General features: G+C 43.2%; 1 protein-coding gene across 1 annotated transcript; it reads right to left on the reverse strand.

Moving 5' to 3' along the window:
* Window positions 1-930: 930 nt before the first annotated feature.
* On the reverse strand, window positions 931-27753 carry LOC126412544 (uncharacterized). The gene is made up of 2 exons (XM_050082189.1): window positions 27546-27753; window positions 931-3083 (listed from the first exon to the last, which is right to left on the reverse strand). The coding sequence occupies exons 1-2, from the start codon at window positions 27708-27710 to the stop codon at window positions 2772-2774; spliced, it is 477 nt and encodes a 158-aa protein (XP_049938146.1). The 5' UTR covers window positions 27711-27753; the 3' UTR covers window positions 931-2771.

Below are 27753 nucleotides of genomic sequence, written 5' to 3' on the forward strand. Positions count from 1 at the left end.
ACCACATGTTTGTATTCATGTGAAGTGCTAATAAACTAAAACAGTACAAATCACAGCAATGAAGTACTGCATTAAACACAAATGATAGTGGAAAATTGCTGAATATAAATTACAAAAAATTGTAAAAATTACTTAACTGCACTGAAGTTCAAAAGTATATATGTATTAGTGAGAAAGCATCAGATATTCGGTTGCATCCCAATAGCATACAAATTAAATTTATACAATTTATGCATTGTCAACGTAACTTGAATTCACCTTCGAATAGAAGTCTGAAACCTTACAGAGGAACATGCATGTGATCAACCTACAGAATTTGTTTATGTACAATAGAATAACTGTACCCTTCCTATATACTCAAGTTAGTAGAGAGAAAACATCAGTCATGTAGAAATGTACCTACATTGGTCGAAAATTTACAGAAAATATTGTTCCTATAGAAAACATACCTGTTTTGGTCGGGAGATTTTCAACTATAAAATTAGTCTCCTCATATAAATGCTATATACATTTCTTTTTGTATAATCTATGAAAAAGTGACCTCCAAAATAAACAGTACTGACTGATACATGTATAGTATATAGATCATTTTACTATTTAACTTAGTGTTGTACCAAGAGTATTTTATACAAAATGAAACACTACATCAGAGTTACTAGTGGTTTGGTCGTAGTCAGCACAAAGAGTTACAGATTAACTGCATTGTTTAACATGAACTTGCATTTGACAGAAATAACTTTTAACACTGCTGTAAGGTTTTACTTGAAAAATGCTGGGGACTCCACAAGTTAAGTCAAATGTTACAGTAGCAAAATGATGATGAGATTGGAATTTGGTCTGATCTGAATAACTCACAGACATATTGTTTCAAAATTACTCTCAGAAATTGTGAAAGGTTTTCAATAAATATATCATTTCACTTCTATGAATGTCAACTAAAGAGTTAAAGGGGGAGACCTTTGTCAGTGCTAATATGCCAAGTTCACCATTCAAAGATCTGGAACTTGCACATCACGAAAATTGGATGAAGCTATAAGATTATATTACAATATACTATAGTGAGTGTTAATGACAAACATTTGCTCAGAACCATTTACAGAATTCAAGATACATTAGACACATTTTTAAGATATGTCATCCACATAATCTTATCTGAATGAAATGAACAGTGTTTCAAATGCAGTTCAGTATGGAAGCACACATCTTTGATAAACACTTGAATCAGTTTACAACCTTCTTCAGTAGGTACTTGCAGCATTTTTGTCTTATTGTGAAATCTGAAGTAACTGCCTCTCTGCTGCACTAACAATGAGATAAGACTCTGCCTTATACCACCTTCAGATTTTTTTATCGCAGCACTTCGTAAAAGGTCAGTTCAGAGCATTCCTGAGGTGGGGGACAGAGTGAACAATAGGACCACATATATATGAATTACCTTACCAGAACTACAGAAGTGCAGGTCATGAATCTTCCCCTTGCTGTGTTTTCCAGTGCCACAGTAACATTTTTGGTATTTACCATTTCTTGAGTTGAGTTAAATGGCCAATTAAATTTAGTTTTGGTGTTCCTTTATGATCATGTAATAAAGGTCTATGATTACTTGTACAATGAGAATGGAACAGTTTACTGAAATTTAGAGACATACAGGGAATATCAGATAAAAATAACAGTTTTTGTACTGAGACTGATACAGTCGCAGGTTCGAATCCTGCCTCGGGTATGGACGTTTGTGATGTCCTTAGGTTAGTTAGGTTTAAGTAGTTCTAAGTTCTAGGGGACTGATGTCCTCAGAAGTTAAGTCCCATAGTGCTCAGAGTCATTTGAACCATTTTTTGTACTGAAACTTTTTTGATAGAGTATCAGATAACAGTTCTTGTTCTTTGTGTTTCTGCCATTAAGTGGTTCATCAAATGGAGAGTATGGAAAGTTAATCAGATACCATCTCACTGGTAAAATTTACACAATAATAGTACCCAATAAGACATTGCCTGATGGGAGCATATCCAGTGTACACCAAAAAAGTCAACAAACATTAGGGACAGGTTCCTTAACTAGAAAATGTCTAATAAACATGGGTTCTAAAATGGATACCTTAAAAGCTGTGAGCATTTGCTCATCTTCACTATTGTAAACACATCTCATCTACTGAACAAATGCTCAGTGTTTTGGATTAAGTATCCTGTACCTAAAGTATGTCTGATTTTTTGGGGCACCCTGCATAATCCTTCAATTTTCGATCATGACATGCATATTGTCTGTGGCCTTGTTGTTACATCAATTTCACACTGTAAAATAACTGCTCACTCTTCTTAGTCTGATATAATCTGCAGTTATTATATTATTCCTGCACAAATTCGCAGCTCCGTGCTCTTTTTTGTGTCCCTGATACACCACATTCCATTTAGAAAGACTGCAGAAAAAATTGTGGCAAGCTACACACTTTGCCAAATCCTCTGGGCTGTGTATCTGTTGCGGGTCTCGGTCCCTACACTCAGGAATGCAATAAGTGAGTGGCTGACTATAGTTCGCATAAGCTACCTTCCCTCTGCCACAGATCCACTCTTCTCGTGCGACACAGATGGGCTAAAGGAAAGGGAAAACAGTTGTACGACGACTCTTTCACGTGCAATAGAGAGTTATCCGGGGCATCCCCGCGCACGTGACGACACGTAGGACCTCGGCAGACTCTCCAGTTGCGAGCAGGCTGCAGGCAGATGTGCACCGGGGCGAGAGTAGTGCAGGTAGTGTGGGGTGATGTCGTCTCGGGCGGACTACAACTCCTCGTCCTCGGCGACGGCAGGCAAGGGGCAGGGGGCGGCGGCGGCCGCTGCACTGGGGGACGAGGGGGCGGCGGGGCTGAACGCCTCCAGCCACGAGTCCAGGTCCCGCGCCGTCGCCGCCACGAACGTGAGGCTCGCATCCGCCGCGTCGCAGCCCTTGTGGCGCACGCTGAAGGCGAGCGGCGCGCCCTCTGGCCGGGACACGGTCGCGTGCCGCAGGTTCACCACGCCCAGCGGCCGGCACACCTTCTTCTGCGGGAACACCACCGCGAAGTGCTCCAGCGACGTGCGGTACACCTTCACCTGCAACAGCAGAAGGCGCTCTTAGTTTGGTTGCTTAGGCTGTGGTATAAAGGGACCAAAGTACAAGGTAATCCGTCCTTTTTTCCACAAGCAAACAAGTCTCAAGGTTGTTGTTGTTGGCCGGCCGAAGTGGTCGAGCGGTTCTAGGCGCTACAATCTGGAACCGCGTGACCGCTACGATCGCAGGTTCGAATCCTACCTCGGGCATGGATGTGTGTGATGTCCTTAGGTTAGTTAGGTTTAAGTAGTTCTAAGTTCTAGGGAACTGAAGACCTTAGAAGTTAAGTCCCATAGTGCTCAGAGCCATTTGAACCATTTGTTGTTGTGGTCTTCAGTCCTGAGACTGGTTTGATGCAGCTCTTCATGCTACTCTATCATGTGCAAGCTTCTTCATATCCCAGTACTTACTGCAACCCACATCCTTCTGAATCTGCTTACAAGGGAACCTCCCCATCGCACCCCCCTCAGATTTAGTTATAAGTTGCCACAGTGGATAGGCCTTGAAAAACTGAACACAGATCAATCGAGAAAACAGGAAGAAGCTGTGTGTAACTATGAAAAAAATAAGCAAAATATACAAACTGAGTAGTCCATGTGCAAGATATGCAACATCAATGATAGCCTGAGCTCAGGAGCGTTGTGGTCCCGTGGTTAGCTTTTCAAGGCCTATCCACTGTGCCAACTTATAACTAAATCTGAGGGAGGTGCGATGGGGAGGTTCCCGTGTTAGTGTATTCATCTCCCCTCTACGATTTTTACCCTCCACGCTGATCTCCAATGCTAACTTTGTGATCCCTTGATGCCTCAGAACATGTCCTACCAACCGGTCCCTTCTTCTTGTCAAGTTGTGCCACAAACTCCTCTTCTCCCCAATTCTATTCAATACCTCCTCATTAGTTATGTGATCTACCCATCTAATCTTCAGCATTCTTCTGTAGCACATTCCGAAAGCTTCTATTCTCTTCCTGTCCAAACTATTTATCGTCCACGTTTCACTTCCATACATGGCTACACTCCATACAAATGCTTTCAGAAACGACTTCCTGACACTTAAATCTATACTCGATGTTAACAAATTTCTCTTCTTCAGAAAAGCTTTCCTTGCCATTGCCAGTCTACATTTTATATCCTCTCTACTTCGACCATCATCAGTTATTTTGCTCCTCAAATAGCAAAACTCCTTTACCACTTTAAGTAGTAATCTAATTCCCTCAGTATCACCCAACTTAATTTTACTACATTCCATTATCTCCTTTTGCTTTTGTTGATGTTCATCTTATATCCTCCTTTCAAGACACTGTCCATTCCGTTCAACTGCTCTTCCATGTCCTTTGCTGTCTCTGACAGATTCACAATGTCATCGGCGAACCTCAAAGTTTTTATTTCTTCTCCGTGGATTTTAATGCCTACTCCGAATTTTTCTGTTGTTTCCTTTACTGCTCGCTAAATATACAGATTGAATAACATCGGGTAGAGGCTACAACCCTGTCTCACTCCCTTCCCAACCACTGCTTCCCTTTCGTGTCCCTCGGCTCTTATAACTGCCATCTGCTTTCTGTACAAATTGTAAATAGCCTTTCGTAAAACAACTAAATACAAAGGTGTTGGGGAGGTAAAGGGGATAAAACTAACGGGGAAACACACCGAAAGAGAAAACGAAAGAACCGAACCAAAGGGGGAAACGTACAAGAAAAGGTTAGAGGAAGGTATTAAAATCATATAGCAGATGGCTTGGGCTGGTTGCTCACAAGGATAAAGGATGAGCCAGCCACTCTGCAACATACTAAAATCGCCAGCCTAAAATACAAGGCGAGAAGAACACACAGGGAAAAGATGAACCCAGTACGTTGTCCTTGATGGTGAGTGTTCATCGGAGGTGAGGGTATCATCTGGAGTGCCCCAGGGAAGTGTGGTAGGTCCGCTGTTGTTTTCTATCTACATAAATGATCTTTTGGATAGGGTGGATAGCAATGTGCGGCTGTTAGCTGATGATGCTGTGGTGTATGGGAAGGTGTCGTCGTTGAGTGACTGTAGGAGGATACAAGATGACCTGGACAGGATTTGTGATTGGTGTAAAGAATGGCAGCTAACTCTAAATATAGATAAATGTAAATTAATGCAGATGAATAGGAAAAAGAATCCCGTAATGTTTGAATACTCCATTAGTAGTGTAGCGCTTGACACAGTCACGTCGATTAAATATTTTGGCGTAACATTGCAGAGCGATATGAAGTGGGACAAGCATGTAACGGCAGTTGTGGGGAAGGCGGATAGTCGTCTTCGGTTCATTGGTAGAATTTTGGGAAGATGTGGTTCATCTGTAAAGGAGACCGCTTATAAAACACTAATACGAGCTATTCTTGAGTACTGCTCGAGCGTTTGGGATCCCTGTCAGGTCGGATTGAGGGATGACATAGAAGCAATTCAGAGGCGGGCTGCTAGATTTGTTACTGGTAGGTTTGATCATCACGCGAGTGTTACGGAAATGCTTCAGGAACTCGGGTGGGAGTCTCTAGAGAAAAGGAGGCGTTATTTTCGTGAATCGCTACTGAGGAAATTTAGAGAACCAGCATTTGAGGCTGACTGCATTACAATTTTACCGCTTCAACTTATATTTCGCGGAAAGACCACACAGACAAGATAAGAAAGATTAGGGCTCGTATAGAGGCATGTAGGCAGTCATTTTTCCCTCGTTCCGTTTGGGAGTGGAACAGGGAGAGAAGATGCTAGTTGTGGTACGAGGTACCCTCCGCCACGCACTTTATGGTGGATTGCGGAGTATATAAGTAGATGCAGATGTAGACGAACAACAAGGCAAACAAAATCCAAAGTAAAAGTGATGAAGAGGTAAAGGAGAGGGAGGTTGGTGGCCTGGGAGAGGAGGCCAGACACCCAACCTTAGATGGTATGATAAGAACCACCCTAACGAATAAACGTAAAACTAAATCAGCCATTTTCGCATGGTCGCCCAACACCGTAGGCAGGGTTTTGGGAAGGTTAACATTTCGCCATAGAGGGGCTGAAATTGGGCAGTCCATTGGTGAACGACAGTTATATGGGTGGCACAGCGACACCAAGGTGGAGCCTCGTGACGGAGGAGATCAGCAAAGTATGGCCGTTGCGGAGCCAGCAAAGGACAACTGAGTCCTTGCGAGTAGCTCGCATGGATGACCGCCACACATTTGTTGTCTCCTCGATAACACGGAGTTTGTTTGGGGTACTAAGGGTGCGCCATTCAGTATCACAGACCGCGAAAACTTTCTTATCTCAAAGTGCTCTACACCGACACTAAGAGGGAAAATCATCAAGTTTTAATCAAAGGGAGAGATTATACATAGAAAGGCTGTGACACGTTGTTCAGCGCTCCCTGCGATGCCACACTGTACTACAGACAGGCCCAGAAAAATGTAGACTTTCTTTGATAGTTAATATCTTTGGAACAAAGAGCAGCAGAGTAGTCCATTGTTTTCTCAACTGATCTTGGTGCACGTTTTCCAGATGACAATGCAGCAATGAATGAAGTACGACTGTCGTCTGAGCAATGCTAGACCGTATTGAAGTGGTACAGGAAGTACAAAAACATGATGGAGGCATAACAGCAATGGCGGAATGTGTATGGAATTCAGTCACGAACACATACAACAATTTTTCGTACTAGCGATAAATTTGAAGCTGACGGTACTGTTCAGTATGTGCATAAGGAAAGGTCTGGCTGACCAAAAACATCAACAAGTCCAGCTTCCAGCGCTGCAGCGTTGCAACATTTTACTAGATCATCTCAAAAATCTGTGAAGTAGGGTACACGTGAAAGTGGGGTAAGCCGATCAAGCGCAGACTAATTCCGAAGGCCGCAAGGTGGAAAGTGAACATTCTGAGATCACAGGACGCTGTGAACGAGGCCGACCCGTATAGAAGGATGGAGTACTGCAAATGGTTTGAAGTTACGCTTCGCAAGGATGAACGGTTTGCAGAAATGGTAATCTTGTCCGACGAGGCGTAATTCAAACTGAACAGTACTGTAAATCGCCACATCTACGTGTACTGAACTCTGAACATCCTCATGTTCACGTGAACGAACATATTATTAATCTATTAGGTGTTAACGTGTGGCATTGTCTGTCATCGCGTGGTCTGATTGGCCCATTCTTCTTTGAAGGTACCGTAACTGGTGAGGTATCTTCATATACAGCAAACATCGATTTTACCTGCCATCCGAGAGGTGCTTGGGAATGAAAGATTTTACTTACAACAATATGGCGCTCCGCCTCACTACCACAGAGACGTCAAACCAAATTGCATGAAAATCTATGTGGGTGATGAAGAAATCGAGCAGCTGTTGAGTACCCAGCATGGTCTCCAGAACTTACACCTCTTGACTTCTACCTATGGGGAACCTTGAAAAGTGAAGTTTATCAACAGAAGCCAGCTACACTGAATGAGCTACGAGAAACCATCGAGGCGTCCCGTGCAGCTATCACACCGGCAACACTGACAACGTAGTTCGTCCAACAAGAGCACTGTTGTCTCATCAGTGCTGTGTTACTCAACCACGATATTGCTGCACCTAGCCTACCGTGGCCGCTACCGGTAACACGCGGTGACGTCACAGTGAGCAAGTACGGTGGTGACGAAGGAAAAGGCGTCGCGCTGTGAATGCTTACAAGACAGTTATGTGTATACTATCATGTGTTTCAGCATCTCTTCGTGAAATAACACGATAAAAACTCACGATAATCCGACCAAAGTGCCCTCACCCCCCCCAAGTGCAGTAATATTGTTGTCCACTAATACACATTCTTGTGCCATGTGTCTACTGCTCGTTCCTGTCGGTACTGTTATTAAAATAGCACTGATCGCTTTTCACATTTTCTATAATAACGCAATTTTCAAAGTACTGAAAGTTTTACACATAAAAATCTTCGTTTTCAAAAAAGGTTTATTGAAAAATCAAAAATTTTAGCACTGCTGCTATGGTTAATTTATGTTTCGGTATTTTTATCCCGTTAGTAGTAAAAAGTACATGTTATAGCCGAGACCAAAAAATACCGGTTTCTTTGAACTAAAATACCGGTGTCGGCTTTAATCGAGAGGTATTTCCCATCCCTACAACGAGTCGATATAACCAAGAACAGGAAACGTCAAGAGAAGTCAAAGCCCTGGTGCTTGAGGAGGGGCGTATCATAAACGCAGAGTTAGTGGAAAAGGTGAATATCAGTCATGGTTTGATTTCGAAAATCTTGCACGACCTTTTCAACACGACAGACATCGCCGCCAGTTGGGTTTCGCGGCTGTTCATAATCATGAAAAACCTGCAGAACTGAATGAGCTGTGGAAATGTTGCAACGGAGTCAGGCCAATCCAGAAGGCTTCTTTAGTCCCTGAATCACCGCGGATGCGTTGTGGGTGTATCGCTATGACCAGAGTTAAAGTGGTAAAGCAAGCAGTGGAAATAAGTGTATTCACCACCGCCGAAAAAGAGGGAGGCCCAACCATCATAAGGAAAGATGACGGTGTTAGTGATCAACCTCCTGACGAGATTACGGGAGGCTTTGAAGGCAAAGCGTCGCGGGAACCAGTTGTACAGGGTGTTGTTCTCGGTCCACGACAATGCCCCATCTCATTTTGTACCGGGCACATACACACATGCTGCTTCTTTGGACTATCAAATTCTGCCCATACCCCCACCCCGCTCCAGCCCCGTACTTTCTTCGTTTGACACCTAGTGATTTATTATTCTTTACTCGGACGAAGAAACCACTGTATGGCACGCACTCCCAGAATGACGGAGGAGGTGACTCTAGGTGGAACGTGCTCTTAACGATCGAAACTAAGACCCAGGGTCTCCGCTATGTTTTCCATCGTACAGAAAAATAATCTCACTGAATGGTGAATACAGTGATCAGTCAAAACATTATGACCACTGCCGCCTGGTAGTGTTGCAGGCACGTTTCGCGATAGCAAAAGTATGTAAGCGGAGCAGACACGGACGGGGATCATCCTAGCGACGATATGGGTTACAGATGGAGAAATCCATTGAGATTAACGATTCTGACAAATGGCAGATTATTACTGCGCGGAACCTGTGAATGAGTATCTCGAAAAAGGCGAAGCTGGTCGAATGTTCACGTGCTACTGTCGTGAGCTTCTGCGGAAAGAGATAGGACAGCGAAATTACCACTAGACACTAAATGGTTGGACGTCCACGACTCTTCACAGAACGTAGGATTCAGAGATTTGTCTGCTCTGCAAAGTAGGATAGATGGTGATCTGTGGCATCTCTGCCGAAAGAGTACAATGCTGGTGCACGCAAAAGTGTTTCGGAGCACACTGTTCATCGTACATTGTTGAACATGGAGCTCCGCAGCAGACCAGCCCTACGTGTTCACATGTTGACCCAGCGATATCGTTAATTACGACTGCAGTGGGTACGGGACTATCGGGACTCGACCGTCGATCCAGGGAAATGTGTCGGCTCTTTGGGTGAATCACATTTTTGCTACTCTCGGTCGTTGGTCGTCTCCGCAAACGGCGTCACCGAGGTGAAGGGCGGTTCGAAACGTGCAGTGCGCCACGGACGCAGGCTGGTGGGAGCAGTATTATGCTGTAGGAGACATTTTCCTGCGCTTGCATGGGACCTGTGGTAGTAATAGAAGACACGCTGGCAGCTGCGAACCACCTGCATCCCTTCATGCTTTGTGTCTTCCCCAACGGCGACGTTATCTTGCAGTCCGCAGTATAATTGTCCGTGTCTCGGAGACAGAAACGTGCTACAGTGGTTTGAGGAGCATTATAGTGAACTCACATTGATGTCTCGGTGACCAAATTCGCCTGGTGTAAATCCTACGGAGCCCATCTATTTCGCTACCGGGCGCAATCGCCTTGTACGCAAATCAGCGGCCCGTTATTTACGCGAATTGCGAGACTTGCGCGTAGACATCTAATGCTACATATCTCCGCAAACCTACCAACACTGTCCGATCCATGACACGCAGAATCAGTGGTGTACTTCGTTCCAAAGACGGGCAAACAAGCTGTTAAGCAGGTGCTCATAATGTTTTCCTCATCACTTTACGTAGAGGATGACTAACACCTTCACCACGTTCCACGGTCGCAGCTTGATTTAATTGTGAGGTGATAAAGACTTCATGACTAACCCAGAATGGATGTTGGTTTGAAGACGAGGGGTTGACAGCCGGCCTTCAGCATAGAAAGATCTAACGTACTGCACGTAAAAATGCGGGAAGACCGCTTGTGTGGTTACACGATTGCCGAACAATCACTGGAATCAGTCAAATCCATTACATATCTAGGAGTGTGCATAAGGAGAGCTTTATCCCATACATGCTTAGAACTTTTTTCAACACTGATTTTTATGATTTTCACAAATGTTGCTTATTATTTGCCATAGACAACAGCTGTAAGAGTAACTTATAGTCGTGAATTGCAAAAGGGTGTTTTTTTTCAGTGAGTCGACATTGACACCAAGGGCGCATAAAGTTGTACACTACTTGGAACAGGAATAATCAAAATAAATCATATTTTACGGTTATCGGTGTTTATTATGAAGAATTAGATAATTGGTTTTTATTATTACAAACTATGAACTATTAAGTAATCATACCTGGTACACTATGCGATCAAAAGTATCCGGCCACCCCAAAAACAAACGTTTTTCATATTAGGTGCATTGTGCTGCCACCTATTGCCACGTACTCTCATATCAGCGACCTCTGTAGTCATTAGACATCGTGACAGAGCAGAATGGGGCACTCCGCGGAACTCACGGACTTCGAACGTAGTTAGGTGATTAGGTGTCCCTTGGGTCATACGTCTGTACGCGACATTTCCATACTCGTAAACATCCCTAGGTCCACTGTTCCCAATGTGATGGTGATGTGGGAAAATGAAGCGACACGTACAGCACAAAAGCGTACAGGCCGACCTCGTCTGTTGATTGACAGAGTCCGCCGACAGTTGAAGAGAGTCGTATTGTGTAATAGGCAGACATCCATCCAGACCATCATACAGAAATTCCAAACTGCGTCAGGATCCACTGCAAGTACTACGACAGTTACGCGGGAGGTGAGAAAACTTGGATTTCATGGTCGAGCGGCTGCTCGTAAGCCACAAAAAATGGCTCTGAGCACTATGGGACTCAACTGCTGAGGTCATTAGTCCCCTAGAACTTAGAACTAGTTAAACCTAACTAACCTAAGGACATCACGAACATCCATGCCCGAGGCAGGATTCGAACCTGCGACCGTAGCGGTCTTGCGGTTCCAGACTGCAGCGCCTTTAACCGCACGGCCACTTCGGCCGGCCGTAAGCCACGCCGGTAAATGCCAAACGACGCCTCGCTTGGTGTAAGGATCGCAAACACTGGACGATCGAACAGTTGAAAAATGTTGTATGGAGTGACTAATCACAGTACACAATGTAGCGATCCGATGGCAGGGTTTGGATATGGCGAATGCCCGGTGAACGTCATTTGCTAGCGTGTGTAGTGCCAACAGTAAAATTCGGAGGCGGTGGTGTCATGGTGTGATTGTGTTTTTCAAGGAGGGGGTTTGCACCCCTTCTTGGTTTGCTTGTCATTATCACAGCACCGGCCTACACTGATGTTTTAAGCACCTTCTTGCTTCCTACTGTAGATGAGCAATTCGGAGATGGCGATTGCATCTTTCAACACAGTTGAGCACCTGTTCATAACGCACGACAATAACATCCCTGTAATGGACTGGCCTGCACAGAATTCAATAGAACACCTTAGGGATGTCTTGGAACACCGAGTTCGTGCCAGCTCTCACCGACCGACATCGATACCTCTCCTCAGTGCAGCACTCCGTGAAGAATGGGCAACCATTCCCCAAGAATTCTTCCAGCACCTAAGTGAACGTATGCCTGCCACAGTGGAAGCTGTCATCAAGGCTAAGGGTGAGCCAACACTATACTGAATTCCACATTACCGATGGAAGGTACAACGAACTTGTAAGTGATTTTCAGCCAGATGTCCGGATACTTTGGATCACACAGTGTACATGAGAAATCTAAATCATAATATCATTGTGCAGGAAACTCTGTAAAGCATTTGTCATGAAAGTTTATATTACACGCGACAGTTTTATTCTTACAAAACTCGCATCTTCTTCTGACCTGATCAGTGAAAAAAATATCATGAATCTGTTGGGCCGCAGCAGGGTCGTTATCGATCCAGTGGGCACATATGGGTTAATGTGGAATGACCATACAAAACTAATTATAGGAAAGACATATGCCTATGATTCATTGCAAAAATCCTCGGGAAACTTAGTCCATCTACAAAGGAAGCATCTTACGAAATTCTTGTCGACCGACACTATCTCCTTATTCAGGAACCCTTAACAGGTAGCACTGATAGAGGAAATAGAGAAGATCCAGAGAAGAGTGGCACGTTTCGTAACGGATTCGTTTTGGAATAACGAACGCGTCGCGAAGATGCCCACCCACCTCCAGTGGCAGACACTACGAGAGAGGCGTTGTGCAGCATAACTTGCTGTAATGTTCAGATTTGGAAAACATAGGTTCCTACAAGATTCAACCAACATATTGCTTTCTCCGACATGTATCTCACGAAGAAAGAGGCAAAAAGTAAACGTATTTGATAGGTTCAAAAATGGCTCTGAGCACTATGGGACTCAACATCTGAGGTCGTCAGTCCCCTAGAACTTAGAACTACTTAAACCTAACTAACCTAAGGACATCACACACACCCATGCCCGAGGCAGGATTCGAACCTGCGACCGTAGCAGTCACGCGGTTCCGGACTGAAATGCCTAGAACCGCACGGCCACCACGGCCGGCTTTTGATAGGTAATATGTAAAATGTGCACGAACCAAGAAGTAACAATGGGTATGTAAGACCAAAAGGGAAGCGCTCGGATTAATATGATGCAAGGCAGGAATGTACTTTTTTCCGTCTTACTTTAGAATCTAAGAAGCAACGACGGAAATAAAAGAAGGGTTCAGGTATAAAAATTTAGGGTGAATGGACAACAATGATAATATTCGCCGATTGCATTGCTGTTCTCTGTGGAAGTGAAGCATTACAGAACCTGCTGAGTTATTGAAAACACTACAGAGTACAGAATATGGATTCAGAGGTAAACAAATAAATAATACAATGTTAAGTAGGAACAGAAATAATTGGGGCCAATATTATGGATAAAGTGAAGAATTTCTGCTATCTTGTAAGCAAAACAAAACGAACAGTCGAAGCAAGCTGCACTGGTACATGTAAAGTGAACATTCCTTCCCAAAAGCGATCTACTACTACAGCACCAAATTTAGTAATAGGTGCTAGCCACAAATTTCTGTTTAGTCTTCGTCTTTTTGCATGGTTTTTTCTGCTTCCTTCCGCGTTTCATCTATCAAAGAAACGATATCATTTTCTCTTGCATTCCCTTTCCCCTTTTCAGTTGCATAACACTCCCTTTGCAACTCTCAAGTCTGAATTTTTTCTTCAACTTGTCCAAATCCGATCTCCTTAATTTCTTACTGTTTTCGTGATTTCCTCAGCTTTATTCTGCAACCCGTAACTAATAAATTATGGGCAGAGTCCACAAAAATCATTATTCCCGTACTTTCACGGTTGAAGCGTGCTAAAAATGAGGGATTTTGTGTCACTTATTTGGACAATATTATTTCCACGATTTCTACGGGTTAGATATGTAGGGGGGTAAAGAATATTCGTATTTTCTTCTCTCAAAGACTGTTGTTGACGTTTTCAAAGCAGGTTATCGCGAAATTTGTGACAGTTTTATTCGAGTGGCTGCCAGGATAGATTTCTCAACGTATCTGATGTCCTCTCTCATCAGTCAAACAAAACTGTCAACCATCCACCCATACATTTGAGCAGTATTCAAGTATGAACTGAATAAGTGTTGTAGGCATTTCTTCTATTGCGGACTAATTGCAATTTCCTAGTACTCTACCAATGAACCATGGATTGTCATTCATTTTGACTACAGCTGAGGATATATAGTCGTTCCACTTTTCATCCATACAAACTATTGCTCCCAAACGTTCGTCTGACACGAATGAATACCTATGATTTATTAATGGTGTACTCAAAGAAAAGCAGTTTTACGTTTCGTGAAGCGAACAACTTCGGCACCTAACCTTAAGAACCAATAGGTAGTCTTTGGGGCACAATATTATGTCGAGATTTAACTGGATAGGAATGCATATTTCACCGAAGAGAATTTCCAGATAGAAAACTGCATCATCTGAGAAAATTGAGATTGCAGCTAATGCTATCCGCAAAGTCATTAACGCATAATGGTAACATTGCAGCAGCCACCCTCTGAGACATACTAGACATTGACGTCTACGCGTATACTCTTCAAATCGCTGTGAAGTGCATGGCAGAGGGTACTTTCCGCTGTAATAGTTATTAGATATTCTTCCCGCTCCATTCACTTATGTCTGCATATCTCCGATCTGCCATACCCATATTTACACAGAAAAGCGTTGGGAAATATCCCGCACAGACCACTGTGCCAACTCCTCGAAACGCACAGGAAGCCTGGAAGTGGCTTCCTGATAGCGAAGCGGTTATCGGCGCTTTGCTGGCGCATGTCTACTGCGCTGACGCATAGCTGGACAGAACTGCGAAGATACTGAAAACTGAAATAATGGCGTTCCGCTCTGAACAATATGTACGTCACACTATCCGCTTTAGATGTCTACCCTTTTACATGAACGACCGCTAGTAACTGCAGTTTATGATAGAGCATGGTGGAGAGTAATTTCATTACACGCTAGAGACAAGATGGCGTTACATCGTTTATTTCGTCAGCTGCTTCCACAAAGGCACGCAACATTCAGGACAAAAGAATTGCAATTTGCCGCAAAGGTTATACTCAATGTGTCAACAGCCTAGCCGCAGTGGTAACACCCGACTCCAGTTAGATCACCGCCGTTAAGCGCTGTCGGGCTTGGTTAACACTTAGATGGGTGACCGTCCGACTCTTCAGCGTTTTCGTGGCCTGTTCGCACTGTTTTTTTTTTTTTTTATATTTAATGGAAATAGTGGAAGAAGAGGCTCCTAGTTTGTACTGTGGCGTGACACGTTTCACATGCACCGTATCATTGGGCGTCTCTACAAACAGCTCTTTGGCAGCTCTCTGTATACAAGGTTAAATCTTTAGAAACGTGACCTCTGTCTGTTGGTAAATATTTTACAGAGGGTATTGCATTTAAAACTGCAGGATAATTTATAAAATCAAATCAAATGTTTGTGAATTCCTATGGGACCAAACTGTTGAGGTCATCGGTCCCTAGACTTACACACTACTTAAACTAACTTATGCTAAGAACAACACACACCCACGCCCAAGGGAGGACTCGAGCCTCCGGTGGGAGGGGCCGCGCAATCAGTGACTTGGCGCCTCTAACCGCGTGGCGATAATTTACACTTATCTACTGCCGAGTGAGTGAAATTTATGCACCGGTACAAATATTGGTAGTGAAAATTACCAGAGGTTTGTTTGGCTGTTACTAATGCTCTTACTAATGGAACAAAGCACAACCAGGATACCCTTCTAGCATTTGGACCTAGAGAAATTTCTTCGACAATGTAATACGCAATAAGATGTTAGCAATACATCAAGGCTAAAGTACGTACACAAGCAAGCTTATGAACCGCAACACGCATGAAACTCAAATGCAAATAATAAAAACGGAATATTCATCTTTAGGTTCAAGCTCTTGTGTCCGTGCTTCTTTACAAGTAAATCTGGTTTTGGATGGGATCCGCCTTGAGCAAAACACAAACCACAGCATATGGTAACAAGAAAGAAAATAAAAACCCACTGATGATGCTGTAACGTCAGGGAAACATGTCTGGGTAAAAGAACAGAAAACTGTGTTTTGCTCAAGGTGGATCCCATAGAAAATCAAAATTAATGAAAGTGGAAACTAAAGAAGTATAAGTCCAAGACGGGTGTAAGCCAGGGTTGCAGCTTATCACGACCGTTCAAATTTATGGCGAGGAAGCAGTGAAATAAAATTTGGGAGAAGGAATGACAATGCTAGGGGAACATATACCAATGGTAAAGTTCCCTTACCTACAGGGCAGGGCACCAGCGAGGGGTTGGTGAAATGGGCCACCAAGGACGAATGCCCACGGAGAGGTGAGAGAAATTGACCAGAAAAAAAAAGAAATACAGTTTATGAATTAACCGGGAGAAGTAAGCCTGCTACCTGTGTTCCCATCTTCTGCTGGCGAGGAGTAGCCTCTCCCTCGTTCCGTTACTTCAAACACATGCTATTGTCACAGTGGCACTTCGTCATGTAACAAGACTTGCGGTGTTGGCAATAAACAGTTCTAAAAGGATACTGCATTCACAGATATGGAAGATTGGCTCCTGCTTCACTGACGATGTCAGGTAATCACTTATTACAGTCCATGAAAATTTCACTAGTTGGTCTATCTAAGCCTATATCTGGTTTGCTATTTATTGACATGTTTATATCATCTGCAAACAAGCAAAAACTTGTGATCTGGTAATGTTATTGTTGGAAGGTCATTGACAAACACAAGAAAACGTAAGGGCCCTAAGTTGGAACCTTGTGTGACACCACATATATGGCTACCTGTGTTTAGTTCATACAGCTGTTGCCTGCACAGCGCATTCAAGTTCGACAGTGAAGTTCTTGCTGCTGCTTCGCTACGGGAGGCTGACTAGGCGTCCCGCATTTAACAGAATCGTCCCTAATGTAGCTTCAGTGTTTCGTTATCACGACGAAATACATACGCGACTTATATTGTCTTGTATTTCATTAACCGTCCCGTATACTTTGAAATGGTGTGTTTTTAAACGTGTAGCATAACCAAATTGGGAACAAATGTAGTTATACCCAAAGAATAAAGAAAATACGCTCTTTGATTAAACCAAACTGAATGAGTACTAACATTACATCTCAAGATAACTGCTGCAAGAATTTGTAGCTCATTACTGCATTTGTGCTAGCTCTACGTGGAACTATTGCTACTGCAGAAAGGATGTTCTCAATCACAAATACTTCATGAACTGATGAAAACAAGAGGTTTAGTGTGTAAACTGTTAAGAAAATAATTATAACTAAGATTCATTTTCAGGATGCTTCATGTGTTGATTTTTATAAAATTTCGTTTGACAATATCAAACTTCTGCAAAACATAAGAAAAAAACATTTTTCAGAAACAATCCACAGCGAAACTTTCAGGCCAATTGAGAGTGAAACATAAGTATCCATATTAATCATTTTCTACCCTACTTAAAGACATTAAAGTGGAAAGGAAAGACATTAAAGTGGAAAGGAGGGTTTGGCGTCATTGGCCGGGAGGCCCCTTACGGGGCAGGTCCGGCCGCCTTGGTGCAGGTCTTCTTACAGTCGGCGCCACATTGGGCGTCCTGCGCGCCGGATGGGGATGAAATGATGATGAAGACAACACAACACCCAGTCCCTGAGCGGAGAAAATCCCCGACCCAGCCGGGAATTGAACCCGGGGCCCTTAGGACGGCAGTTCGTCACGCTGACAATTTTTTTTTATGGTCCGTTGTATTTCGTCTTAGCGGACGTCACATGACTTCCGTTGAAATTCGTTGTTGCTATTTTCACTCAGTTTTTTTTTTATTGCAGAGGCTAGCCAGCTCTCTGACCGAACACGCTGAGCTACCGTGTCGGCACATCTTTCAGTGCGAATTTTAACAAAATGGTACGATTATCTATGCACCTTTAGCATTAACAAAAGTTTCCACAAGATTTACATTCATTTCAACGTCTAATTTCGGTCCCATATTTCGGTTCTGGAAACCTGGTCACCCTACGCTGTAGTATTGTAGGTCCTCACGGACGTGTGTCGAAGAAAATATTGTATTTCACCAAAGGCTTCTGAGTTCTGCCAGCTGAGTACTGGAAATAAATGCGACGGAAGAGGAATGAAACCAAATAGGCGAGGGGCTATGTTGTTTCTTGCCCCTAAGCCTTCTAAACACTGAGGGGAGTTCTTAGTCGTTGTACCTACAATCATCTATATTCATTTAACGCCGAAGATGAACCTTCTTGTAAGCAGACGGAGGGGGGAGGGGGTACCGCAAGAAAAATTATATTATCTTTGTTTAAAAGAAAAGTGCCATATAGTAGCCAACCTAGAGCACAGGTTCCTCGCGTAGTAAGGGCTTCCAGAGGGCTTGCAAGGTAGCGCTTGCAGCCGTGGAGTGGGGAGTCTCTGCGGTGAGTCATAAGCGCAAAAAAGAAAGCGGACCGCCTGCTACGGCCCGCTACGCTACGGTGAAAGGCGGCCGCGTTGCCAGATCTGCACCAAGCCGGTAAGGCCACCTTTCTGACACTCCCCCGCACCCGCAACAAGGCTGCCGCGTTTCTCGAATCAGTCGCTTTATTGTACCTCAGCACTTGCCCAGTGAAAAAGACATCGACACTCAAACCAGTTCCAGAGGTATTACATTAGGAAACGAGATACCGGAAGCAGTAAGTAGATCAGCCTTGCTATTTGGGTAACAAAACAACTAATGGCCGAAGTAGAGAGAATATACAATTCGAACCGGCTACAGTGCGGAAAGAATTTCTGAGAAAGAGAAATTTATTAACACTGGATATAAATTTAAATGTTAGGAAGTGTTTTGTGAAGGTATTTGTCTGGCATGTAGCCTTTTCACGGAAGCGAAATGTGAGCGAAAAACGGTTCACAACAAAAGAGATTAGAAGCTTTTGAAATACGGTGCTACTGTAGAATGCTGAAGATTATGTGGGTAGTTCGAGTGGCCACTGATGAGGTACTAAATCGAATTGGGGAAAAAGGGATGTATGGTACAACTGGACTAAGAGAAGGGATCGGTCGGTAGGACGAACCCGGAGCCATCAACGAATAAAATTGAAATGGCTCTAAGCACAATGGGATTTCACATCTGGGTCATCAGTCCCCTAGAACTTAGAATTGCTTAAACCTAACTAACGTAAGGACATCACATACATCCAAGCCCGAGGCAGCATTCGAACCTGCGACCGTAGCAGCAGCGCGGTTCCGGACTGAAGCACCTAGAACCGCTCGGCCACAACGGCCGGCATCAACGAATAGTTTGGGAGGGGGGAGGGGAGGCAAAAATTGTAGAAGGAGACCAAGGGATGAACCAAGCAAGAAGGTTCAATGGTGCAGTAGTAATTCGGAGCTGAAGTGGCTTGCACAGGACTGACTATCGCGGAGAGCTGCATCAAATGTCTTCTGGCTGAACGCCGTAACAACAAACCTCCGTAAGCGAGGTCGCTGACACGCATGTGCATTGGTGCTCGACATTTTTTTGTAACATTTTGTTTTTCTTACAATTGCTTGATTACAATTGAAACCAAAATTAAAGTGGACGTGTAAACAATACAACTTAAGAAAAGATAGACAATGGTGCATTTAGAAAATTTTATTGGAGGACGAGGGTTTGAGACCAGGGCTTCTTGTACGGGAAGCAGACACTCCCATTTCCCCCCCCCCCCCAGCCTCTTCTGTTTTATTTTTCACAACACTTACGTCTAGTCAACAATGTTGACTGGAATACTCTCTTTCAAATTCTGAAGGTGGCAGGGGTAAAATGCAGGGAGCGAAAGGCTATTTACAATTTGTACAGAAACCAGATGGCAGTTATAAGAGTCGAGGGGCATGAAAGGGAAGCAGCGGTTGGGAAGGGAGTGAGACAGGGTTGTAGCCTCTACCCGATGTTATTCAATCTGTATATTGAGCAAGCAGTGAAGGAAACAAAAGAAAAATTCGGAGTAGGTATTAAAGTCCATGGAGAAGAAATAAAAACTTTGAGGTTTGCCGATGACATTGTAATTCTGTCAGAGACAGCAAAGGACTTGGTAGAGCAGTTGAACGGAATGGACAGTGTCTTGAAAGGAGGATATAAGATAAACATCAACCAAAGCAAAACGAGGATAATGGAGTGTAGTCGAATAAGTTGGGTGATGCTGAGGGAATTAGATTACTACTTAAAGTAGTAAAGGAGTTTTGCTATTCGCGGAGCAAAATAACTGATGATGGTCGAAGTAGAGAGGATATAAAATGTAGACTGGCGATGGCAAGGAAAGCGTTTCTGAAGAAGAGAAATTTGTTAACATCGAGTATAGATTTAAATGTCAGGAAGTCGTTTCTGAAAGTATTTGTATGGAGTGTAGCCATGTATGGAAGTGAAACATGGACGATAAATAGTTTAGACAAGAAGAGAATAGAAGCTTTCGAAATGTGGTGCTACAGAAGAATGCTGAAGATTAGATGGGTAGATCACATAACTAATGAGGAGGTATTGAATAGAATTGGGGAGAAGAGAAGTTTGTGGCACAACTTGACAAGAAGAAGGGACCGGTTGGTAGGACATGTTCTGAGGCATCAAGGGATCACAAATTTAGCATTGGAGGGCAGCGTGGAGGGTAAAAATCGTAGAAGGAGACCAAGAGATGAATACACTAAGCAGATTCAGAAGGATGTAGGTTGCAGTAGGTACTGGGAGATGAAGAAGCTTGCACAGGATAGAGTAGCATGGAGAGCTGCATCAAACCAGTCTCAGGACAACAACAACAACAACAACGTCTAGATAATTTTTTAATTCGATTTTGTATTTCAGTTACTGTCGTCATGTTTTGAGTTCCTCCTCCATACACGTCCGGAAGTCTGATGAGTATTTCTTTGTCTCTTCTAATTTTGAAATGACCCATATTTTCTATTAACCGATTTTTTTGTGTTACTTTTGTTGCTAAGATAAAAGTTTCTTTCGGTTCTAATAACATCCCCTGCATCTGAACGTACAATAGGTTCGTTCTCCGCATTATCTTAGGTCATTATGCAGTTCTTCAAGTTTTCTTGACACATGAACTTTTAAGCTAAACTATTTATCCTATTGCAACTTCAGCATTGGTTAATGTGTGACAATATTTTCGTCTTAGTATTTGGCAGGTATGAATTATGATCACCGCATTTTAAGCAAATGTCCTGTTTACATTCCAAGCCCTTTCCCAGTTTTTAACTCAATTCAGGCTGCCCCTCCCTACCACCACCACTATCAACAACGGGAACAAAGGTATGATAATACACAACACGCAGACTCACTGTAGGTGCTGCTCCAGATTCAGTGCTGGGGGGAAGACATGTCACTGCCCTCGCCCCCCCCCCCCTCTCCCTACTCCCGCACACACAGAAATACAGCTTACCATCACACGAACATTTAATGTGCCACAGACGTCTAAGACTTTTAATAACAAAAAAAAAATAAAGAATGTTTAATCATAATAATGTGTTTACCCCTCCTTCTCCTGCTGCCCCGCCTCCCGTCCTAGATACCCGCCTGATTAGTAATCTGCACTAGACAGTTCCACGTAAGACACCTGGCACCTAAGGTGCTTAAGTACATCCAGCCTATAGCGCATCAACTATGGGCGCAATATCCCTATGATACCTATAAATACAGTTCATTACTGTTATTGTTAACATTAGCTAACTGGGACTCTGACGATCATGTGCCTAGTAAAAAAGAGTGAAAAAATTGTACTGAGATAGTCATTGTAAATATTGACGAGGGCTACAGGTGAGTAGATAGTACTTTCAGAGATTTTAAAAAATACAAGTCAACCTACGTGGTGCAGGTGGGAAACGTCAGTTATATCCACAAAATATGGCAGATGACAGGGATAAGTCAGAGGTCTGTACGATGGTGAAGGTGGCGGAATAGGTGGAAGATGTTGCTTATTTGCGTATTGCCGGGATAATAATTTCGATCCTCGGTTTGACGAGGTCAGAATCAGTTGATTACAGTAGAAACTCTCCAACGGCGTAGTATGTGTAGTCAAGCAGATACGATTTCAGTTTGTTTCTTTCTCTATTAAGTTATTTACATCACTGCGTAGATGCTAGGTCCTTATGGTTAAATACCTAACTCCTTTCCATCCCTCACTAAGATTGAAAAAGTAATAATGCTAATGAATGAGATTTTCACTCTGCAGCGGAGTGTGCGCTGATATGAAACTTCCTGGCAGATTAAAACTGTGTGCCCGACCGTGACTCGAACTCGGGACCTTTGCCTTTCGCGGGCAAGTGCTCTACCAACTGAGCTACCGAAGCACAACTCATGCCCGGTACCCACAGCTTTACTTCTGCCAGTACCTCGTCTCCTACCTTCCAAACTTTACAGAAGCTCTCCTGCGAACCAAGAAGAACTAGCACTCCTGAAAGAAAGGATATTGCGGAGACATGGCTTAGCCACAGCCTGGGGGATGTTTCCAGAATGAGATTTTCACTCTGCAGCGGAGTGTGCCCGGTCGGGCACACAGTTTTAATCCGCCAGGAAGTTTCATATCAGCGCACACTCCGCTGCAGAGTGAAAATCTCATTCTGGAAACATCCCCCAGGCTGTGGCTAAGCCATGTCTCCGCAATATCCTTTCTTTCAGGAGTGCTAGTTCTGCTTGGTTCGCAGGAGAGCTTCTGTAAAGTTTGGAAGGTAGGAGACGAGGTACTGGCAGAAGTAAAGCTGTGGGTAGCGGGCGTGAGTCGTGCTTCGGTAGCTCAGTTGGTAGAGCACTTGCCCGCGAAAGGCAAAGGTCCCGAGTTCGAGTCTCGGTCGGGCACACAGTTTTAATCTGCCAGAAAGTTTTTTAATAATGCTAAGTCATTTCTCCCTTTAGTATCAAACATATGAATGTTACTGTGATTTTCGGACTGTGACTGATTGTTGACAACAAAATTCACGTTGAGTAAAAATACTGTTAGCCTGCAGTTAGTATGCCCAACGATCTCAAGACCTGTGTGCAATACTTTTTAGAATGGGCACCACACATCCTTACACGATTCGATGTTACATGCGCGGTTTTGCCTCACTGACGCGTTACCCAAGAGTATGATATCACAAGACTTCAGTGAATGAATAAAGGAAAAATAAATCACACTTCTGACATTTTCGACGCCAAAACCTGATATTTTCCGTAGATGCATTGTTTATATGTTTAAGAAGACGTGTAATATGCGACTCCCGACAGGGGACTAGGTGTTGTGTGTCCTTCATCGTCATCATCATCATCATCATTGACTCGCAAGTCGCCGATGTGGCGTCATCTAAAGAGGACTTGCAATACGGCGGCCGAACTCCCCCGCCAGGGGCCTCCCTGCCAACAATGCCATAGTTACGATCATCTCTCTCTCATCCAGTTCACGTTCGGAGGAGGCTGACGCGAACGATACAGGTGATTCGAACTAGGAAAAAAGTTCGCTGGAATGAATCATATTATCTTCGGAGTCAGCAAAGCAAGATTACATGACCTGGTATCCAAAACTGAAGAAATAGAAGATTTTCCTTCAAAAGAAGGAATGGACGATCAGCAGCTATAGGGTCGGCTAACGTAAAGACATTTTTTGGCCTGAAACTTCCTGGCAGATTAAAACTGTGTGCCCGACCGAGACTCGAACTCGGGACCTTTGCCTTTCGCGGGCCTAATGAAAGGAAAATTTGTATGGCAGCTGCAGATGTTTAAGTCACGCTCCCTTCGGATTTTGCAGTGTTTTACATTATGAGTGAAATCCTTAACTTTCAAAAACCTCTATTTAGTAACACTTGCCGTCCTGCCAAGCACGTATTTTGCTGCAAGACTAGATGTGGACTTGTTCTACGTGACAGTCACGACAGAGGGCTACACTCGACGTCTGCGTGCGGACCTGTTGTCTTATACTCAAGGACATTTAGTCGGTGACCATGTTTGAACATTGAAATGAGAGAGCACATTTTCATACTGCATCGCCTGTATTTCACGACTTGTAACTTACTGGTTATCGGTTGATTGCTTTGGGGGTGTGGGATGAATGAGCATTTTCATGATTTCATTTGAATTTTTCCACACTATGGATCTTTTCTCATTATTGCGACCGGTAAGTTTTGAGAATAACTCGCGATCTTTGAAAGTTGTAGTGAATGAATGGAAACCTTACGGCCTGTACATTAGTTCTTTGTCAGGTAGAAACACGGTTACTTGGATTATATCTGAGGTTCGCAAATTACGTTTAGTTTGGCTAATATAACCTTAGTATTTTTTAACGCAGACTGATTTTCGTAATTCTGATAGTAGCTTCGGTAGTTTGCTAAAAGTTAGAGACACATTGTCTAGCAAAATGTCCAGTAATTCTGCAGAAAGTTAGTGAAGAGGAAGAGAATTTGAAGAGGCAAAACGATGTCTCCTGGCCGGCAACGAGAAAACGAAGAGGATTTTAAAAAATCCGAGCTATACGAAAGCACGATAAACGTATCACTGTTATTAATCATCCTGCCCTCTCGTACGCTACTAACAGGGAGAAATAGTTCAGTAGCGAGTGCCAAAAGCTGTGACCGGTTTCTTCTCTAATCCTTTTCTGAACTGAGCTAACAAACTATAGACATACTGCCAAAAAGAATAGAATGGTAATCACTAGCTGCCGTTTGGAGACTACAACAAACACCAAATAATAGCTCGGCAAAATCATCCAAATTCAGACCGAGAGAAATGGCTAAGACATATTTAGTGTTACAAATATTGACGTCAACACTGATGTCATTCCTGCCCGAGTGACGTTAGGTATATATTTATGAGAGCCGGCCGTTGTGGCCGAGCGGTTCTAGGCGCCTAAGTCCGGAACCGCGCTGCTGCTACGGTCGCAGGTTCGAATCCTACCTCGGGCATGGATGTATGTGGTGTTCTTAGGTTAGTCAGGTTTAAGTAGTTCTAAGTCTAGGAGACTGATGACCTCAAATGTTAAAGTTCCACAGTGCTCAGAGCCATTTGAATCATTTTTATATTTATGAAATTTTATTTCAGTCCATTTGTATTAGATTTATTTCCAAATATTCACACAATTTTGTTCGTTTTCTGTTTCACGTTGAGTTTACGAGATGGTGACAGCGGGCATGGAATTTCTTTGTGGACGTGCAGCTTTGCAGTGCAGGTCAACACAAATGTCATGACCACCGCGAGAAGATGGATCCGACTCATTGTGCTTTACTACATTAATTAAAAATAGTTGAAATCAAAAACTTTACAATCGAGTCTGTAGTTGATGAAATGAAAATGTTTAGTATCCTTCACTAGTAGGACGCCAGTGGAAATAGTCCATTTTACGTCGTATTGACGGAGTGAAATTTACGTACGTATCGTACAGACAATAAACATCGATCTGAGAAGATTTGTGGAGAAAACGTCATATGAATTCTGCGTATTTTATTTCAAGAATATTAAGTATTTTACATCCCTGTATCTGAAACTAACTGAAAGTCATAGAATTAAAACTATTAAACATATTGACTGAAAATAATATTCTCTGATACTGCTGAACTTGGAGTGTACCATCACTGAACGATAGTCATTGCTTACTTTTAATAACTCGACCTTTTGTTCTATAAGCGCAATTTATTAACGCTGTTCTCCATTCAGAATTGTCAATCGAACCAGCTTATTTACGAGAAATGTATTTCAGCGCTATGAGAAAGCTAATATATTTACGAATATAAGAAGGACAAAGAAAAATTACTACTAAATAGTTTCAGATATGTGGTGTTTCATCGTGTTTCCTAGAAGTCCAATATCAATGAATTCATAAAAGTCACAATGAACGCCAACATCAGTTTCAAGAGAAACACCGCACATTGGACTCGAATTCACGAGGAATAATGTTCAATCAAATCCCCGCCGGTGATCCAGGTTTGGCTGTACATTATGACCTTGGAACCTGAATCCTAATCTCCCTACCTTATCGTATTTTTGGCTGTAATAATTTTAAGAGCCCAAACATTATTCTTGAGCGTAGGGTAAGATGGCAGATACACTTCGATACTTCGTTCGACAGTTCCATTGTGATAGTTTGAAACTGAGTTCGACCTAAGAATGCAACAGCTCCTCTCGTCAGACACGAACTTAGAATGGCTCCACGTTGAGAGCGGTAAATACCAATCTACTAACTCACGAGACGCTCTTTTCAACAGGGCTGCCAATATACTTGCGCAAAAGGTTGGGTTCAGAATTACCACTTACACTGTACAATACAGATTGCATAGCTAGAGAGAGTTGTTAGCCTTGACGCAAACGAAGCAACAGACCTCAGTTACACTGGCGCTTTCTTATTAGGTCAAGGACGTTTCTGATAAAACTACGCAGGCCGGAGTGGACGTGCGGTTCTAGGCGCTACAGTCTGGAACCGCGTGACCGCTACGGTCGCAGGTTCGAATCCTGCCTCGGGCATGGATGTGTGTGATGTCCTTAGGTTAGTTAGGTTTAAGTAGTTCTAAGTTCTAGGGGACTGATGACCACAGCAGTTAAGTCCCATAGTGCTCAGAGCCATTTGAACCATCTGATAAAACTACTCCCGTTTATCGATGATCGCGCGGTTTGAGGAGCAAATACAATGCAATACTACAAAACAGCAAACATATTCTACTGTTCGTCTGCCCGCGAAGGTAATATCCATTGTTCTGCTTACCTATCAAGTTTATCTCACCTGAACCTCTGGACACATCATAATGCGATGGACGTTATCGTTCTCTAAGCGCTAAAATCTATTTCATGGCGTTCAAGAATCACCAGCAAGTTTCAAAACGCAAGCCTACAGAATTACTATTTAGCTTCATTATACTACGGCACAAATATCTCACGACTGAATGCGGGAACACGATGTACGGAAAACATTTCCCGCTCTCAAATTTTACATTAATCAATGAGCTGACGGAAAACATTTCCCGCTCTCAAATTTTACGTTAATCAATGAGCTGAAATACTCGACGACTCAACAAAGAGGACGTGGAACTTACGTCAATGAACGAAATAATATTTTTGGGAGCGCGACAACCTCATAGTGAAAATTTTGGCGCAAAATAATTACGGTCATAATTCTACTACTTTTGCAGGTATTCTATTGGCCGAGTACGTTTTATACTATGCAGAACTGCTTCCGCTGCATGTTCAAATCACACTAAATATCACATCTCAACAAAATCTTTATTCGTAATTTTTACTATATTTTACTGAAATGATTCGAGCCCAAAACATGTGTCTCAACTATCTTTGGTTGGCGATTTTCAGACAGCTTATGCGGTTTACAGCTCAAAAATATCGCTTTGAAACCGATATAAACTATAACAAAAGGCTTTTTTCGGTGATGGCGAAATGGATAATTGCAGCGAATTATCTGAAAAGTTACTAGTATCGTAGCTGTGATGCTGCAGTGTACCTCGGAAATTTATCTAATCAACGATATTATAATCCGGATTCAGGAATATAGAAGGAAATCAAATATTAGTTTACATAAATGGACTGTGTGAAAAGAGAGTAACAATGGAATTGCAACGTTTACTAATGCATTTGTGTTAGGCAGGAGAGCTTACGTGTCACCGTAAATAGCAAAATAAGAGGATGTTCGAAAATTGAAACTGACCTGCACTGCTTGGCTGTGACGCTTGTCAGGCCCAACTAATGTTATAGGTCCGCTCATCATCTCGGCACTCCACCGCCGCTGTTCCGCATCTGGCGACGACGGCTGCGGTGGCGGCGCCCTGGCTAGATAGCGCGCCGGCATCGAGGTGACCACGTCGACCGGCATATCGGCACAGGCTTCCCGTTGAACAGATTCACACCGCCGCGGG

Source organism: Schistocerca serialis, chromosome 7 (assembly GCF_023864345.2).
Source record: "Schistocerca serialis cubense isolate TAMUIC-IGC-003099 chromosome 7, iqSchSeri2.2, whole genome shotgun sequence".
In the NCBI taxonomy this organism is placed as follows: domain Eukaryota; kingdom Metazoa; phylum Arthropoda; class Insecta; order Orthoptera; family Acrididae; genus Schistocerca; species Schistocerca serialis.